The 19,563-nt window shown below is 43.7% G+C and overlaps 1 protein-coding gene across 1 annotated transcript in view; it reads right to left on the reverse strand.

The window, feature by feature from the left end:
* Nucleotides 1-19,563, reverse strand: part of FHAD1 (forkhead associated phosphopeptide binding domain 1) — a 201,272-nt gene that overhangs the window by 169,941 nt on the left and 11,768 nt on the right. The window contains exon 2 of the mRNA XM_023732166.1: nt 16,134-16,240. Coding sequence (XP_023587934.1) covers nt 16,134-16,226 — 93 coding nt within the window. The 5' untranslated portion in view covers nt 16,227-16,240. The remainder of the gene's footprint in view (nt 1-16,133; nt 16,241-19,563) is intronic.

Raw genomic sequence — 19,563 nt, forward strand, 5'->3', positions numbered from 1 at the left:
GACTCAATGGCACCTAACTACAACCAACATTAGGAAACTAGAGAAAGAAGAACAATATAAACCTAAAGCAAGAAGAAAAGAAATAAGAAAAATTAGGACATAAATCAATGACATTGAAAAAGAGAACCAGTAGAGAAAATCAACAACACCAAAAGAACCAAACCAAGGAGACGGGTTTTCCATGTTGCATTTAGTTTTTCTCTTCTCAGGCCCCTTTAGCTTCATTCCTCAAGTGCTGTCAAATTGTTATTAGGAAGTCAAAGCAAGCAGGAAGTTTGGGGTGACCCCACAAAGTGGGATGAGCCTCTGCCACAACGTTAGGCCAAGAGAGCTTCAGAGGACTGTCCAGTAAGACCATGCCCTGCCCATACTTGGAAAACTGCAAAAAGCAGCCAATGGGCAAAAGCCCTGCTGCTAATATAGGCCTGATGTATAAGCCCCACCCCACTGACCTGCCCCACTACTAGATAAATCATCTTGTTTTTATTATTACTAGCAGCTAACATATTTTGAGAACTTCCCGGGAGCTGGGCCCTGTCAAAGTACTTTTGTGTGCATTCCCCCATTTAATCTGTACAACAGCCCTCTACAGGGAGTTCTATTATTATCCCCATCTTAGAAGTGAGGATGGCCAGACTTTCGTTTGCTTACTTTGGACATGCCATCAGGAAAGACTAATAGCTAGAAAAGGACATCTTGGTTGGTAGAGCAAAAGGTCAGCGAAAACAAGGGAAACCCTCAATGAGATGGATTGACACAATAGCCACAACAAATGGACTCAACCATAACAATGATCATGAAGATGGCGCAGGACTGGGCAACATTTCCCTCTGTTACACATAAGGTTAAGGTTCCCTGGTGGTGCAGTGGTTCAGCACTCCACTGCAAACTGAAAGGTCAGTGGTTCCAACTTAGCAGCCACTCCTCGGGAGAAAGATGTGGCAGTCTGCTTCCATAAAGATTACAGCCTTAGAAACCCTACGTGGCACTTCTACTCTGCCCTATAGGTGTCGCTATGAGTCGGGTTTGGTTTTTTGGTTTGCACATAAGGTTGCCATGAGTTGGAGGCGACTTCACGGCGACTCACAACAACCCAGATGAAGAAGCTGAGACTCAGAGTGGTGAAGGGACTCACTCAAGGTCAAGTTACTAGCACGTGGCAATGTCAGGATTTGCAACCAGATCTAATTCCAAAATCCATACACTTGTGTATCTTGTCTGTATAGCCTATGCTTTTCAGAGTAGAGAGTAATTTAATAATGAGAGAGGGAAGGGATGGAACTGAATATAGAAAACAAATACATTTTTAAATGTTTCCTACATTTTAAATATTTTATTTAAGTATACAGTAACTCTATAAAATATCGAGACTTAAAAAAGAATCTACTAACAATACACATCCACGCCAGTGACTACTGGGCTCTGTGAAGCCTCCCTGAGGAGGTGACTGTTAATCACAACACGCCAAGACTCAACATGTATTTGGAACTTCTCTCTGGAGTCAGTTTTTTACCTTGTATTACCTGGAACTTGGAAGCCCACCCTCCATCATAACCTCCCGACCTCAGGTCTTCATTCATCTTGGTCTTTGCTTCCCATCCACACTCTATTGGTGTCCCTCTACCTCTACTTCCTTCCCCTCAGCCTAAGTCCCTGCTCTATCTCCCTAGCTTCTTCAAGTCTCTGTACCCCCTGAGTCTTTCCACCACCGACACCCTCACTGGTCCATGAGCTACTCCCCTTGGGCCCCTGGTCTTCCACCTTCATGCTACTTCATTAACAGCCTCCAAGATCCTCCAGGAGGTTGGTGGTTTGAACCTACCCAGCGGCATGGCAGAAGAAAGGTCTGTAGAAAGATCACAGCCCAGAAAACCCTATGGAGCACAGTTCTATTCTGTCACACATGGGGTTGCCATGAGTCGGAATCGACTTGACAGCAACAGGTTTAAATCCCCTACCTCATCCCCGACCCCTACTGCCAGGCGCTTTCCATTTGCTCCCCTGGATCTTCTCTCCTCCCATCTCCACATCCCCTGCCCCAGCAGGCTGGCCTGTATAGAGGCAGCAATGGGCTCCTTGCCTCTGGTTTCCACTCGGGTTTAGCCAATGGGAGATGGGAACAGGAAGAGGGGTTCACCCCAGGCAAGCTGTAACACTCCACCAAAAGCCACGGCTCCCCAGGCAGCTCTCTCACCCAGCCCTCTGTGTCTCTGGGTTCCATGAAATGTCTCCTTCCCCCTCCAGGTCTGAGGGTGGGATAGCTCCTCACTCATACTAGCTCTGGGCATTGCAAACCCCCGTGGCTTCTCTAAGCCCTGCCCGCCCTCTGTAAAGAGGCCCTTCGTTAAACTCCTTTTGTCACCCCACACACACTTTGGGTGTGTCCTCTGCTCCCTGCCCGGGCCCAGCTTCCCGGGCACAAACAGGTGCTCAGATACAACAGCTCTCAACAGCCCTTCCCTCAGCCACCCAGGGGCTCAGTGCTGTCTTGCCTTCATCCCCCTTCTCCCTTCCATGACCTTCTCTTTGTATTTTCACCCTTACCTTGGACGCCCGCTGGTGACCTCCACCCAACCTATGAACATGTTCACCGTTGTCCCCATCCCCAAAATGCCCCCCTCCCCCCATTCCTTTCCTTTATGGTTACACTGCTTCAAGATAGCTCCATTCCCCTTTGAGTGCCCAACCTCCTGCCATCCAGTGTCCCCACTACCACCTTCCTAAATCTGCCCTTGGAAGGATCATCAGTGGCCTCCTGGTGGCTCTCACCATCCCTGGCCTCTCCGTGGCACTTGAAATTGTCGTCAAAGGGAGGCATGTGGGTTACGATTAAGGCATTAGGGAGGCAGGAAAGTGTGGTGGTTATTTGACTGGCTTTTGAGGTGGGTGGCCTGGGTTCAAACTCCAGCTCTCCTACTTCCTAGCAGGGTGACCTTGCACAAGTGAGCTATTCTCTTGGCACCTCAATATCCTCATCTGTAAATCAGGCATAATAATAGACCAGCCCTTATAAGTTTGTGGTGAAGATTAAACGAGAGGATACCTATGAAAGCTCTTAGAAGTACTTTGGAATATATAGCAAACATCAAAATGTGTACTATTATTACAAGAGGATGGCTCTGGAGTTAGAAAGCCTTGAGTTCAAGTCCCTCCTCTGCCACATTCCAGCTGTGCAGCCTGGGGCAAATTTCTCTCATTCTCCGAGGGGGCTTCCTGAACTGCAAAAAAGAGTATGATAAGCTGCACCTCATAGGACTGGCAAAAGACCATTTTCGGCGAATTTTCAATGTGGTAGGATAACTTTTGTTTTTTTTAAATTAACTGTTGTGTGTACGTGTGTAACTGTATTACTTTATCTTTTGGTCCTTGGCCATCTCACCTCCACCCTCACTGCCTCAGAAAAGAGATGTAATAGAGAAACAGTGAAAATGGGGTTTTCAAAAGAATAAGGATGACAAGAAACAGAACGGGCTCTGGTGAGGCAGAAGGCCTGGGGGCATAGGGAAAGAGGAAACTTCTCTGTCTTTCTCCTGCTAACTAGCTCCTACTTAGCTTCCCTGGGGGAGCCCGAAGGAGGGGGCACACCTTCAAGGAGAGGTTGGTTCATGAGGTGTCTCTGAGAGCTCCCTGAAATCTGCACAACCCCTGAGAGGGGACCAGGGCATCTAGAAGTGACAGCGATTCAGTACCATTCACCTCAGTGCACTGGGGGCTTGAAATAACCGGCACCTCAGCAAGTGGGCAGCCATCTGTACCCACTTCCTCGGCATTCATGATAGAGCAGCAATTACTCACACCGGCATCCACACCCCCATCCTGGAAAGCCTCTCTTCCGGAAGCTTCCTGTGTGGTGCCAGCTGCCTGAGCGTTTGTCCCAGCTCTCCACATCCTCCCTCTGTGACGTTCGGCAGGCTACTTATCTGCCTCTGCCTCACTGCCCTCATCTGCGAGGCAGGGAAAATGACAGTCCCGACCTCAGAGGGCTGCTGTGAGGATCAAGTAAGTTAATACGTACAAAAGTACAAGAACAGTGCCCAGCCAACGTCAGCCCTCCATAAATATTAGCTATTTTTGTTATTAATGTTCCCTCGGCCTTGGCACCAGCTTTTGTGATCTCCTCCAACCTCTCTGACTACTTCTAGATTTCCATATGGGGTTTTTCTAACTCTGCCAGCCCCTCAAATGCCACTGTTTCCCAGGTCTCAAGGATTGTCTCCCTTTTCACTCTGCCCACAGGCTGGGGCAGCTGCATCACCTCCTCAATTCTCAGACATGTATTTCCGACCCCCAGTTGACCTGGATGTTGAGATGTTCATATCAAGTCCAGCAATCTTACCTTCTTTAGCTCCTGTATAACCTCTCTTAGTTAATGATATTATGTCCCTCCCAGCTTATCTGGACATCCTTCTTCATTTCCCCTTGCACTGATCCATACTGATTCCTCTGGAAAGTTCTCAAACCAAATCCATCACCCCTCTCCCGCCTCCCCCCACCCACTGCCCTATTGCAATAGTCCAGGCAAAAGATAGTAATGACTGTGGCAGACAGACGAGTGCCCGGGTGGTGCAAACAGTTAACATGGTCAGCTGCTAACTGAAAGGTTGGAGGTTTGAGTCCACCCAGAGGCACCTCAGAAGAAAGGTCTGGTGCTATACTTCCAAAAAATCAGCCATTGAAAATCCTACGGAGCACTCTGACACACAAGGGATCACCATGAGTTGGAATCAACTTGACAGCAACTGGTTTTTTCACTGGCGGCATACAGATTGGTCCTCCAAACATGTCCATGCCCTAATCCCCGGAGCCTGCGACTAGGCTACATTATGTGGCAGAAGGCACTGTGCAGATGTAATAAGGATTATTCATCGGTGACCTTAAAATAGGGAGATTATTTTGGATTATCTGGGTGGGCCCAATCTAACATGGGCCCTTAAAAGCAGAGAACTTTCTCTGGATAGAAATGGAGAGATTAGTCAGAAAGGGGGGGTCAGACAGATTTGAAGCAAGTGAAGGGCTCGATCTGCTGTTACTGGCTTTGAAGATGGAGGAGGCTATGAGACAGGGAATGTGGGCGGTCTCTACAAGCTGAGAACACCTCTGACAGCCAGCAAGGAAATGGGACCTCAGTGTTACAATTATACCACATGCAACTGAATCCTACTACAGTCTGAATGAGCCTGGAAGAGGACTTTCCCCCTGGAGCCTTCAGATAAGAGCCCAGGCCAGCCAACACCTTGATTTCAGCCTTGAGAGACCCAGAGCAGAGAAATCAGCTACATCTACCCAGACCCAGCCTGAGACTGACCTACAGAACCGTGAGGTAATAAATGTGTGTTGTTTTAAGCCATTAAGTTAGTGGTAATTTCTTAGGACAGCAACAGAACATTAATACAATAACTAAAATTTATGACAATATTTCCCACCCCCCGGTCATTGCTCTGAGTACTTCACAGTTTAATTCAGTCTCATCATATAGCAATTATCTTCCATTTGTTGTTGGTTTTAGCTGCCGTTGCGTCTGCCCCTGACTTATATCGACCCCATGGACAACTGAATGAAACCCTGCCCGATTCTGCACCATCCTCACGATCGGTTGTGATCCATAGGGTTTCACTGGCTGATTTTTTGGAAGTAGATTGCCAGGCCTTTCTTCCTAGTCCATCTTAGTTTGGAAGCTCTGCTGAAACCTGTTCAGCATCACAGCAACACATTAAGTGACAGATGGGTGGCGGCTGCACATCAGGCGCATTGGTCAGGAATTGAACCCTGGTCTCCCACATATGGAAGGCAAGAATTCTACCACTGAGCTGCCACTGCCCCATGCGTATGCAGAAATCACAACCAGGAGTGGGCGAGTAACTTCCCTGAGCTCCCACAGCTCACCAGGGGCAGAGCCAGGCTCTGAGGCAAGTGCTTGCCCACTCTGCTCTAGGGCTGCTCTGCTCTTTCTTCTACAACCCACTCTGTTCACTGTCACCAGTGTTTGCTCTCAAAATGACAATCAATTCCTCCCCAGGTTAAAAACCTTGGGGTGGGGAGGAGTTTCCATCTTGAAACAAGTTAACACTTAAATGCTTAGCCTGCCTTAGAGGACTTTTTCACACTTCAGCACCAACATGCCAATTTAGCCCTTTCCTCCCACGTCAATTATACGTCAAACACCTCCAGACCTTTTCACATGCTGTTTCTTACACCTGGGATGCCCTTCCCTGCTTCCATACCTGGAAAATTCCCAGGCTTTTCTTTAAAGAGGTAGCTCAGCTTGGTCTACTCTGAGGAGTAGTGTTTCTCTTCCATCCACGGATCACACTGTGCACCCTGGGTCAACATTTGCTCTTTACACAAATCCCCCACTAGATGGAGCCACCACAGCTTGTTGTGTGAATGAGGATCACCATTTCACTGTATTACTGACAATCCTTATTTCAGATTCCACACTGCGGTATTTCCCTGGCTTAGTCATCTATCTTTTATTGATCCCAATTAATTCATGAGGAATTTCAGATATTTAGATTTTCAGATGCTTCCAAAAGCCAAAATTACATCTAAAGAATGAAGCTTCTTTTTGTAGAAGCTCTGGAGTCTGAGGCTCAGCCCCATCCCTGACTAGCTGGTAAACTTTGGGCAAGCTACTTAACTTTTCTGAATCCCATTTTCACATCTCTTAAATGGGGATAATAATAATAGTAGCCCTTACTCCATAGGGTGGTTTTGAATATAAAATTCTGCAATACATATACGACGTATTGCATGGGGCAAATCTGCTGTAAAAAAAAAAAAACCTCTTTAAAGTGTTAAAAAGCAAAGACGTCACTTTGAGGACTAAGGTGCTCCTGACCCAAGCCATGGTGTTTTCATTCACTTCATATGCAAGGAAAGCTGGACAATGAACAAGGACAACTGAAGAAGAATTGATGTGTTTAAATTATGGTGTTGGCGAAGAATATTGAATATACCATGGACTGCCAGAGGAACGAACAATCTGTCTTGAAAGAAGTACAGCCAAAATGCTCCTTGGAAGCGAGGTTGGCAAGACTTCATCTCACATACTTTGGACATGTTATCAGGAGGGACCAGTGCCTGGAGAAGGACATCATGCTTGGTAGAATAGAAGGTCAGCAAAAAAGAGGAAGATCCTCAATGAGATGGATTGACACAGTGGCTGCAACAATGGGCTCAAACATAGCAACGATTGTGAGAATGGTGCAGGACTGGGTAGTGTTTCTTCTGTTGTACACAGGGTTGCTATGAGTTGGAACTGACTTGACGGCACCCAACAACACAACGTATACAGAACATATATAGCATACATACATAAAACTGTGTGAGATACATAGTAAATAGTGTATAAAACCAGTTGCCATCCAGTCAACCCTGACTCATAGCAACCCCATATATGTAAGAGTAGAACTGTGTTCCATAGGGTTTTCGATGGCTGATTTATAGAAGTAGATCACCAGGACTTTCTTCCGAGCCACCTCTGGGTGGACTTGAACCTCCAACCTTTTGGTTAGCAGCGGAGTGTGCGTTAACCATTTGCACCACCCGAGGACTCCTTAAATAGTCTATAGATGTGTGCTGTAGCTGTTTTTATTATTTATTGTATTCAAAAGACTACGATCTAGTCCTTCTCTCAGAACTCTTTCCTTTTGGAGGCCCTCCACCTACCCGAAGGAAAGTAGGCCCATACATTGGGAACTGAACAATGAAATCAGCCTGAAGTCTAGCTGCTAGCTCTCAAACAGCAGAGTGAAAATTTCCCTGAGGACAATGAGACCAGACAGGGTGAGTGTCCAGAGCAACAGTATTGGGGTGAAGCCAGGGCGAGGGTGGGAGTCCATGTCCAGGCGCACAGACAAGCAAGCATGTTCAGGTGGAAGAGCAAGCGATTGGACTTGCCCCTCAGGCTTGTTTCTTTCTGTAGACTTTCCCACAGAGACTGAGGAGGGGCTGAAATCTTTATGCAAGTCCATGTCCTGGCCCTCAGGACCTGCCACCTGATCTCTCAAAGTTTAGGCGTTCTGGCCTACTAACAGAAATGCAAGTTAAAAACCACATGGATCCTATATTTCACCTCTCAGATCAGCAAAGACCCAGCCAGTGGATAACACACTACGCTGGGGAGGGAGTGGGGAAGAGGTACCCTTTGTTGCTGGGAGAGTAAATTTGTGAGCCTTCTCTGGAGGGCAATTTGGCAATGCCCATCAGAGTTCCAGGAGCGCTGGTGACACAGTAGTTAAGAGCTCGACTTGGAAACCCTCTGGGGGCAGTTCTACTCTGTCCTATAGGGTCGCTATGAGTCAGAATCGACTTGATGGCAATGGGTTTGGTTTTTGGTATCAGAGTCACAGCTGGGTGTGCCCTTTAACACAGCAGATGTACTCGCACATGGGAAGGAAATAAAAGAATAATCACTGCAGCTTTGTTTTAAAAAAATTATCATCTAGGCTTCCATGGCTCTTTTCTAAGGGGTGGTCCAGAAATGGCAGGTGCGGTTAAACGTGCAGCTATTAACGGAAAGGTTGGCAGTTCGAAACCCACCTAAAGGCACCCTGGAAGAAAGACCTGGTGACCTGCTTCCGAAAGGTCACAGCCATTGAAAACTTTATGGAACGCAGTTCTGCTCTGACCCATGGGATCGCCACGAGTCTGAATGGACTCAAGGGCAACTGGTTTGTTTACTTTGGTTTAGGCAAAGGGTTAGGCTTATTTAGCTGTATGGGCTCTGCGGTGTTTATTACATCAGTCTTGCTCCATGGTCCTCTGATCCCATATGAGGATAGGCTGACATATGCTACAGAGAATGTTCCACCAGTGAGAAATGAGCAGCTAGCAGGAAGCTGACCACAGAGGATGGAGACACAGGCACGAGAGAGGGTTTCATTCCCCCGTCAGTTCTGTCCTTTGCTTTTCTCCATCTCCACCCTCCCAGCCCCGGTACTGCACTTGTTCTAGTTGCTCTACAAAAAAAAAAAAAAAAAAAAACAACCAGCTGTTGTCTAGTCTACCTGACTCATGGCACCCACATGTGTGTCAGAGTAGAAATGTGCTCCATAGGGTTTTCAATGGCTGATTTTCAGAAAAAGATCACCAGGCCTTTCTTCTGAGGTGCCTCTGAGTGGACTCGAACCTCCAACCTTTTTGTCAGCAGCGAGCTTGTTAACTTTTTGTACCACCCAGTGACTTCAACTGCCCTTCAGTTCAGTCTTAAAGGGAATCCTGACACTTGCCCAGTGTGGGGCTGTGCGAATCATTGAGGAGGGGCTAGGATCTGTCAGCTCTGCACTGTTTAACCTTTGCTTCTCTTTTCCTCAAAACAAAGTTTATTGAAATAGTACATACACATGCACAGAGAGAGAGAGAGAGAGGCCAAACAGGAGCTCGCCCACATCAGAAGGGAAAAAGCACAGGTGAGGAGAACGGAGAGGGTGTGGTCCCATAACCATTTCTATGGGGGCATGCCACCCGGACCTGGGAGCAAATAAACAGCAGATTCCTGGGTCCCCCAGAACTCCTGGGCCAGAATGTCCAGGAATTCATATTTAACAAGCATTCTTAGGCACACAGAAAATTCAACCACCATTGGCTTATTTGTAGTATTTCTTCATTCTGGAAGAATCAAGTCCTCAGAGTTTAAGTAACGGCCACATCCAACTATAAAAGCTAGAGTTCACAAAGCCACACTCAATTATACAAATTCCAGTTCACAAGGTTTAGCTGAGAAGGGAGCGAGGCTAGTGGCTGAGACTTTCCAACTGTGTCAAATGGAGGAGGGGAGACTCTGAGCAGAGTTCCTCATTTCCGGTCTGCACATGGCAGTCAGGACCCTCATTTCAAAATGCAGGTCACCTGCTTGCTTAGAATCCTCCAGTGCCTTCCTCCCATTGTGCTTCAGATAAAGACCAAAATCCTTACGGTGGCATGAAGAAGCCTGCCTGCCTCTTCAGCCTCCCCCTTCCTGCTTTTACTTCTATATACTGGTCTCTGTCCTTTCTGCTGCTCCCCATACTCTCTTCCACTCCAGGGCCTCTGCATATGCTATTTCCCCACCATCCTCCCTTGTCTAGTTAAGCTGTCATCCTCCGTATTCCGCCCCAACCTCGGTGTGTAACCATACATGTCTTTGTGGGATGCTTTGACCTATGTCCCTCTCTCCTGGCAGCTTCCTGATTCTAAGTACCATTTTTCCTATTGATGTACCCCCGGCTGGGCTCAGTGCTGAGGCTCCAGGTAAGTATTTATGGAATGAATAAGTGATAATAACAGCTAACCCTGCGCAGTGAAAACAGGCTTCCTATTGCCTTTAGGGAATTGAACTCCTTATAGGATGTAGAAAAAAGTCGGGAAGGCAAAACCCTGCAAAAATCAATGGTGATTGTCCCCGAGTCAGGTGATTACAAGTGACTTTTGTTTTCTTCATTGTACTTGGTTGTAGTCTCCCAATTCTTTTCAACAGTAAGCATGTTATTAGCAGAAAAAGTAAATGATGTCAAAATATTATGATAACCACAACCAAAATAATACGTCAGCTTTGTAAATGAGTATACATCTTCAGAAGCATGGCTTCCTATTCTTTAGGACTTACCCAGCTAAATAAAACAAAAATCTCTTTTATTTGCTAGGTGTACCCTCTGGGTAATTACCAGGCTGGCTTATTTTTTTAGATTTCTGAACTTTATTTAGTAGAATGACTTCTAGCAGCACCAATAATATAAATTATAAATGGATTGTTGAATTACTACTCAGAGGGGCCTGTAGCTGATCAAGGGTGACTCTTACATTAATCAGAAAGGCCTATTTTTTCACATAATAATGTATGTATAAATTTTTGTATGGGAGACTAACTTGAAATGTAAACTTCATTTAAACTACAGCAATAAACAAACAAAAAAAAGTGAGCTGACAAAAATGAAAAAGAAAGAAAGGCCCAATTTTCAGCAGAGAGGAAATTTTCACCTTGCCTCCTCTTATACAACTGGAAAATGTTGACATGTCTGCAAGTTTCAGTTCTTTGAAACAGACCTGTGTTCCTGCACCCGCTTTTAAAAACAAATCTCTCCAAAATCCATTTAAGCTTTGGGAAGAGGATTTGCTGAAGACAAGATATAAGCAGTCATCAAAAGCTGACTCAGAAAGCATTTGGCAATTCATGTATCATTCGTTCTCTGGGGAGCCAATGTAAGCTCGCGCTTCTGGAAATACGGCTGATTCCTTCATAAATCAATGTGACTGTTGCTGGCAGTAGTGACTTACTTACACTAAGGCCGAGGAGCAGTAAGCAGTCAATTATTTTTATACAACGAATGCAACTCAATTTCTCTCTCTATAATGATTTGCCCCATTATTTCCCCTTTCCAAACATCAGCGGATCCCCATTTCAACACTGTGTACCCCTGAGAATTCTTCTCAGTCTCTCGTTTAGGAGAACGTAATAATGGCCACGGTGCCTTTTCTGAGCACCAGGAGCCAGGCCCTTTATATGCTTTTTTTATGCAATCTTCATCACAACCCCGACATAATTGGTTTACAGATGGGAAATACAAGCTTGGAGCTGTTAAGTAATTTGCCTCAAGTCACACCGCCAGAAAGTAGCCTAATGAGATTCAAACCCAGGTCTATCTCTAAAGCCTGTGCTTTTCTTTATTACTACAGTTTTCTAATACCATAAAAACAAACAAAAACAGATGCCCTCGAGTTGATTCTGACTCATGGCAACCCCATGTGTGTTAGAGTAGAACTGCTCCACAGGGTTTTCAGTAGCTGATTTTTTTGGAAGTGGATTCTCAGGTCTTTCTTCTCAGGTACCTCTGGGTGGACTCAAACCTCCAACCTTTCAGTTAGCAACTAAGTGCATTAACCATGTGCACCATTCAGGGACTCCTCTGATAAAATAGTTAGGTTCAAAACAGAAACTCCCTGTCTCCATCTTGGCCAGTCAGAAAGTAAAAATACCTAAAATCTACCCCTTGTTAGGACAAAGAAGAAACTGAAACTCTTTTTCCTCCTTTGTACCCGGAACAGATTTTCTGTGTCCTTGTAGAGAGACCGCGTCACAGATGAGAATCTCAAGGGGAGGTTCCTGGAGTTATTTTAAAATCTGTTGAGTTCATGATAAACACCCCCAGGAAACTAGGAATAAAGGGGGACTTCCCCAACTTGACAAAGCACATCCACAAAAAACCTACAGTTAACATCATACCTACTGGTGAAAGACTGAATGCTTTCCCCTTGAGATCAGGAACAAGACAAGGATGTCTGCTCTTATTACTCTTATTTAACATAGTCCTGGGAGTACTAGCCAGTGCAAGAATGCAAGAAAGGGAGATAAAAGGCATATAGATCATAAAGGAAGAATAAAACTGCCCCTATTAGCAGATAACATGATTGTCTATGATCCCAAGAAATCTACGAAACAAAGCAAAACTTCCTAGGACTAGTGAGTTGAGCAAGTTCATAGGATTCAAGATAAACATTCAAAATCAATGGTATTTCTATATACTAGCAATGAACATGTGGATACCTACATTAGAAATACAAGATCATTTGCAATTGCTAAAAAAAAAAAAAAGAAGAAAGAAGTGTAAATCTAACAAAACATACAGGGGGCTTATACACTGAAAATTACAAGAACACTGATGAAATAAATCAAAGAAGACCTAAATGTGGATAGACATACCATGTTCATGGTTTGGACGACTCAACATAGTGAAGATATCAATTCTCCCCACACTGATTTGTATGTTTAGCACAATTGCTAAAAAAAAAAATCACAGTAAGATTCTTTGTAGATATAACCCACTGCCGTTGACTCAATTCTGACCCATGGCAATCTCGTGAGTTACAGAGTAGGACTGCTCCATAGAGTTTTCTCGGCTGTAATCTTTATGGAAGCAGATCGCCAGGCCTTTCTTCTGTGGCACTGATGAGTGGGTTCAAACCACCAACCTTTTGGTTCGTGGTCAAGTACAAACCATTTCAGCTACCCAGGGACCTTTGTAGATATACCTAAGTTTACACTAAAATTTATATAGAAAGGCAAAAGAACAAGAGGAGGTAAAAACAATTTTGAAAAAGCAGAATAAAGTGGAAGCAAACAGTCTACACAATTTCAAGACTTATTACATAGCTTCAGTAATCAAGAATATGTGACACTGGTGGAGGGACAGACACATTGATCAATAGAGTAGAACAGAGAACCCAGAAATAGCCCCACACAAGTACAGCTAACTAATTTTTGACAAAGGTGCAAAAGCAATTCAATGGAAGAAAGACAGTCTTTTCAACAAATGGTGCTGGAGCAACAAAATATCCATAGGCAAAAAAATGAACCTCAACCTAAATCTGACATAAAATACAGAAAAAAAAAAAAAAACCATAACGGACCATAGATTTAAACAGAAAAGTATAAAACATTTAGAAGAAAACATAGAAGAAAATCTTCAGGATTGAGGGCTTGGTGAAGCATTCTTAGACATGACACCAAATGCATGATCCATTAAACAAACTGATAAAATGGACTTTATCAAAATTTAAAACTTTTGCTCTGTGAAAGATTCTTCAACAGAATGAAAACGAAGGGGAATGAAGAAAACCAAAGAGACAAGGAAAATATTAGTCCAAATGACTAATGGTACACATGAACCACAACCCCCCACCAGCCTGAGCCCAGAAGAGCTAGATGGTGCCCGGCTACCACCACCAACCACTCTGACAGGGATCACAGTAGAGGGTCCCGGACAGCGCAGAAGAAAATTACAGAACAAAATTCAAATTCACAAAAAAAGACCAGACTTACTGGTCTGACAGAGACTGGAGGAACCCCCAAGACTACGGCCCCTGGACACCCTGCTAACTCAGAACTGAAGCCCACTTTTCAGCCAAAGATTAGACAGGCCTATAAAACAAACCATAGCACACGTGAGGAATGTGCTTCTTAATTCCATCAAGTATACGAGACCAAATGGGCAACAGCTGCCCAAAAGCAAAGACAAGAAGGCAGGAAGGGACAGGAAAACTGGACGAATGGAAACGGGGAATCTGGGGTGGAAAGGGGGAGAGTGCTGACACATTGGAGGGACTGCAACCAATGCCACAAAACAATTTGTGTATAAATTTTTGAATGAAAAATGAATTTGTGCTATAAACTTTCACTTAAAACACAATAAAATTAAAAAAGAGAGAGCATGAAAAGACAGGCTACAGAGTGCGAGAAAATGTTTGCAAATCATTATTCTGACAAAGGACCCACATCTAGAATATACAAAGAACTCTCAAAACTGAACAGTACAAAGACAATCAAATTAGAAAATGAGCAAAAGACATGAAGAAATATTTCATGTCACCAAAGAAGTGGCAAATAAATACATTAAAAGACTGTCAACATCAGTAGCCACTAGGGAAATGTAAATTGAGACCATGATGAGATATCACTACACGTCTATGAGAACAGCTTAAAAAAAAAAAAGATGATAGCAAACATTGGTGAGAACGCAGAGAAACTGAATCTCTTCTATATTGTCGGTGGAATTGTAGAATGGTACAGCCATTCTGGAAAATGGTTTGGCAGTTTCTTCATAAACCGAACATAGAATACTTACCATATGACCCAGATATCACATTCTCGGGCATTTATCCCAGAGAAATGAAAACTTCTGTCTAGACAGAAACCTGTACATTAATGTTGATAGCAGCTTTATTTGTAACAGCTTCAAACTACAATCAAAACGTCCTTCAATATGTGAATAGTTAAACTATGGTACACTCATACCATGGAATATTACTTAGCAATAAAAAGGAACAAACTATTGAGACACATAACAACCTAAATGGATCTCAAGACAATTATGCTGAGTGAAAAAAGCCAATCTCAGAAGATCACATATTGTATGATTCCATCTACGTAGCGCTCTTTTTTTTAATTGTTGTTATAAAAATATATAACACAACATTTGACAATTCAACATTTTTGAGGTGTATAATTCAGTGATATCAATTACATTAACCATGTTGTGCAACCATCACCCATAACCATTGCTAAATTTCCCATCACCAGAGTTATACAGCATTCTTGAAATAACAAATATAGAGATGGAGAGCAGATTAGTGGTTTCCCAGGGTTAGGGACGGTGGCCAGAAGGGGGTGTTGTGGTTATAAAGGGGTAGCACAGGGGAGATCTTCTTGGTGATGGAATCAACTTCTGTATCCTGATTGCGGCGGTGGTTACACCAATCTACGTAGGTTATAAAATGGCATAGAACTGACACACACACTGTACCAATGTCAACTTCCTGGTTTTGATATTGTTGTAGTTATATAACCATTGAGGGAAACTGCGCGAAGGGTACACAGGACCTCTCTATACCATTTTTTGGAACTTCCTGTGAATCAATAACTTTTTCAAAATAAAAAGTTAGAAATAATCTGAATACTCTGTTGGGTGAGGTCTGAGAGAGACCCACTGCCTTTCACACTTATAAAGAGATTCCACCACATTTCCCTTTCCCCTGCAATACTGAACCCCCTTCAATGTTTAAAAAGGCTCAAATCACTGCGTTTATTATTCCTCTTTCATCTGCCTTCCTCGGCTGTTAATGAGCTGAGGCTCTGGACCGAACTACTGCTAATTCAGAGGATGTAATAAAGGGAAAGAATGCTGAGGCTAAGCCCAGGCCTTACCCTGATGTCCTGTGTGGAGGTCCATGGGCTCCGCGGGGCCCACGACAGTCCCGAGGAACTCTGAAAAGGGTGAGAGGCCCTTGCCCCAGCTAAGCACTCCCGGTGGCCCTGGCTGACTGGCCAGAGCAGGCAAAGGCCAAAACACCAGCTCTTCACCTCGCCCTCCAAACCACCCATCAGGCTGCTGCAGTGGGGATGTTGGGTGGTGGGGAGACATCTGAAACAAGTCCAGCCAAGGATGGAGGGCACACCCTCTTTGCATCATGCCCATTTTCACTACCTCTGCCCAGGAAACCCAATGCGATTGGTGATTGGGAGCATATCAAGGAAAGACGTGGCTGTTAGAGGTTGTGCGTTCTAAGAGATTTGAGCCCACAGGCCAACAAGAACCTTCTAGGGAGTACAAAGGGATGTCTAGTTGACAGAGCGGTGGAAAGCGAGGAGGAAGAGTTCTTACCTTTAAAACAAGGTCAGAATCCTCATGCCTTCCAATCGTCGTACTTTTACTCAGGACGAAAAAGCCCTCTGCGCTCTTTAGATAGGCTTTCATACTCTCTGCTTTCCCTGTAAGGTTTTCAGAAATAAATCTGGTTAGAAAAATGTAGTCCCCCCCTCCAAAAAGAAAAATGCAATCCTCTAATTACTCAAAAACACGACGTTAGAATGAATGGACTACAACATACAGCAATGGCCAGAGACAGAAGTCAGCAGAGGTGAGAGTGGACAGATGGACTTAACAATGATCACAATTACAATTCTGCATGTTTTTAAGACTATCTTTTTTAACAGTGATATTCAGCAAAGATGAACTCGGGTCTGATAATCAGACAGAGGACACACTACGTACTTAAGTAACTCACGACACAAATAAACAAAAGCTAAAACAACCCAACATCAAGTCTGAATTCTACTGACAATTGTTCTCTACCTCCCATTAAGCTTAGTATGGGGTTAGTTATCTGATTATATCAAGTATTCACTCAGTAGTCCTAATCTACCACTCACTAGCTGTTAAGGTCCCCACCACACCTCCCCCTGCCCACTGCCCCCCAAATATATGTTGGAATCTTAACCCCTATACCTGTGGATGTGATCCCATTTGGGAATAGGGTTTTCTTTGTTATGGTATTGAGGCCATATCAGTGTAGAGTGTGTCCTAAAACTAATCACTTCTGGGTTTTAAGAAGCAGCACAGACACAAAGACAAGCAGCAAAACCAAAACCAAACCTGTTGCCATCGAGTCGATTCTGACTCATAGCTACCCTATACAACACGGTAGAACTGCCCCATAGGCTTCCTAGGCTGTAATCTTTATAGGAGCAGATCACCATGTCTTTTCTCTCATGGAACGGCTGGTGGATTCGAACCACTGACCTTTCAGTAGCAGGCAAGCGCTTAACCACTGTGCCACCAGGGCTCTTTAGATAAGCAGCACAAATGGGAAAATAGATGCCATGTGAAGGTCACCAAAGAACCACGGAGTGTCAGCGATTGGAAGCTGAAATAGATAAAGAACCTCCCCCTATAGTCACATTCTGAATTCAGATTTCTGGCCTCCTGAACTGTGAGAAAATAAATTTCTGTTCTTTAATGCCACCCACTTGTGGTATTTCTGTTACAGCAGTGCTAGATAACTAAGACACTAGCTCTATGACCTTGGGGGAGTTACGTATTCTCTCTTTATGCCTCAGTTTCCTCATCTGTAAAATGGAGATAATAACACACTGTCTCCCAAAGGGTTTTGTGAGGATTAAATGTGATAATACAATGAGGCATCTAGAACAGTGCCTGGCACACACTAAATACATGTTTGTACTGTTATTATTATCATTGCTATTGCTGTTAGTCCTGGGCTTCTTAAACTCTGATCCAAAGAACACTACGCTTCTTTAGAAAGCTCTTGAAGTATCAAGAGTCAGTCACTGAAGAAGCATTAGATAACACTTTCTTTTTAAATCACTACATTACTTCATATTTTTAGTTAGGAAAAAAAAAGCACAATTTCCAAAGGCAGAGTATTAAGATTAGAGCTTGGCCATGTGATCAGGATCCTGCACATATTTTTTTTCAAACAGTTTATTATGAAAATGTCTAATATATGGAAAAGTCAAAAGATGTGGATGGTGAGCTCCTATCTTCTACCATCTAGATTTGACATTTTGTTCTATTTGCTTTATCACATATCCATCCATCCATTTATCTATCCATCCATTTTATATTTTGATACATTTCAAAGAAAGTTATGCATGTTTTTAAAATAGAAACATTCCAGTGACTTCAGAAGGTTCCAAAATGTTGACACTTCATCTTGATGCTTGAATTCTGATTCGAGATATGTCCAAGTAGAGACTGTGACATCCTCCATCAACTGAAAAAATCACTGAAATGCAAAGTTGTGAGACTGTGGATAAAAACAAAAATCACCTTGTTGTGATCATAAAGACCCTCAGATTTGGTTCTGTTTTCCATCATCATCTCTGTCATCATTTACTGAGACCTCTTTAAGTGCCAGGCACTGTGATATCCTTTTATACACATGGCCTCTTTTCATCCTCAGAGTAACCTTGTTAGGTAGGTATCATTATTGTGGCCATTTTACAGATGAGGAAACTGATGCTCAGAGAGGTTAAGGTCATACAACTGTAAGTGACAGGGAAAGAACTCTGAGCCTTTGTACTTGACTACTGTATTATCCTTAAAAAAAAAAAAAAAAAAAAACACCCAAACCCATTGCCGTAGAGTCCATTCCAACTCCAACTAATAGCGACCCTATAGGACAGAGTAGAATTGCCCCATAGAGTTTCCAAGGAGCAGCTGGCGAATTCGAACTGCTGACCTTCTGGTTAGCAGTCAAGCTTCTTAACCACTGTGCCATCAGGGCTCTGTACTATCCTTAGGCAGCTCTATTTTTCACACCTCCATTGTTGCTGGGAGGGGTGCGAGTGGGATGGGAAGAGCAGCGAGTGTGACTAGGAGAGTGAGGGAGGGAGGACTGCACTATTGGTTGACACTTGGGGCATGCAATAACAAAAAGTCCTTGAAACCAGGACTCCATCCTCTGAAAGGAAGAAAAGACACTACCTGGAGGTAAGAGAAATAGAAACAAGCCAAATAGTTGAATAGTTTTATTTTATGTTTGTAAACTCTGAAGCCTATTGGAAAGGCCCTCCTCCCCACATCCAAATATGATGCTTTCATATCATGAGAAATAAATTTTACTGTTACGTTCACTGTCACTAATATGTTATTTTTGTTGTTGTTAGGTGCCATCGAGCTGGCTCCAACTCATGGTGACCTTATGAGTAACAGAATGAAACACTGCCCAGTCCTGAGCCATCTGCACAGTAGTAGGTTTGTTTCAGTCCATTGCTGTAGCCATTATGTCACTGACCCTCTACTCTACCAAGCATGGTATCCTTCTCCAGGGATTGGTCCCTCCTGATAATATGCCCAAAGTAAGTGAGACCAAGTCTCATCATCCTGGCTTCTAAGGGGTAGTCTGACTGTACTTCCTCCAAGACAGATTTGTTCATTCTTATGGCAGTCCATGGTATATTCAATATTCTTCACCAGCACCATAATTCAAATGTGTCAATTTTTCTTTGGTCTTCCTTATTCATTGTCCAGCGTTGCATGCATATGAAGTGACTGAAAAGAGCATGGCTTAGGTCAGGGCATCTTAGTCCTCAAAGTGACATCTTTGTTTTTCAACATTTTAAAGAGGTCTTTTGCAGCAGATTTGCCCAATGCAATACGTTGTTTGATTTCTTGACTGTTTCCTCCATGAGTGTTGATTGTGGATCCAAGTAAAATGAAATCCTTGACAACTTCAATCTTTTCTCCATTTATCATGATGTTGCTTATTGGTCCAGCTGTGAGGATTTTT

This window comes from Trichechus manatus, unplaced genomic scaffold (assembly GCF_000243295.1).
Source record: "Trichechus manatus latirostris isolate Lorelei unplaced genomic scaffold, TriManLat1.0 scaffold00048, whole genome shotgun sequence".
In the NCBI taxonomy this organism is placed as follows: domain Eukaryota; kingdom Metazoa; phylum Chordata; class Mammalia; order Sirenia; family Trichechidae; genus Trichechus; species Trichechus manatus.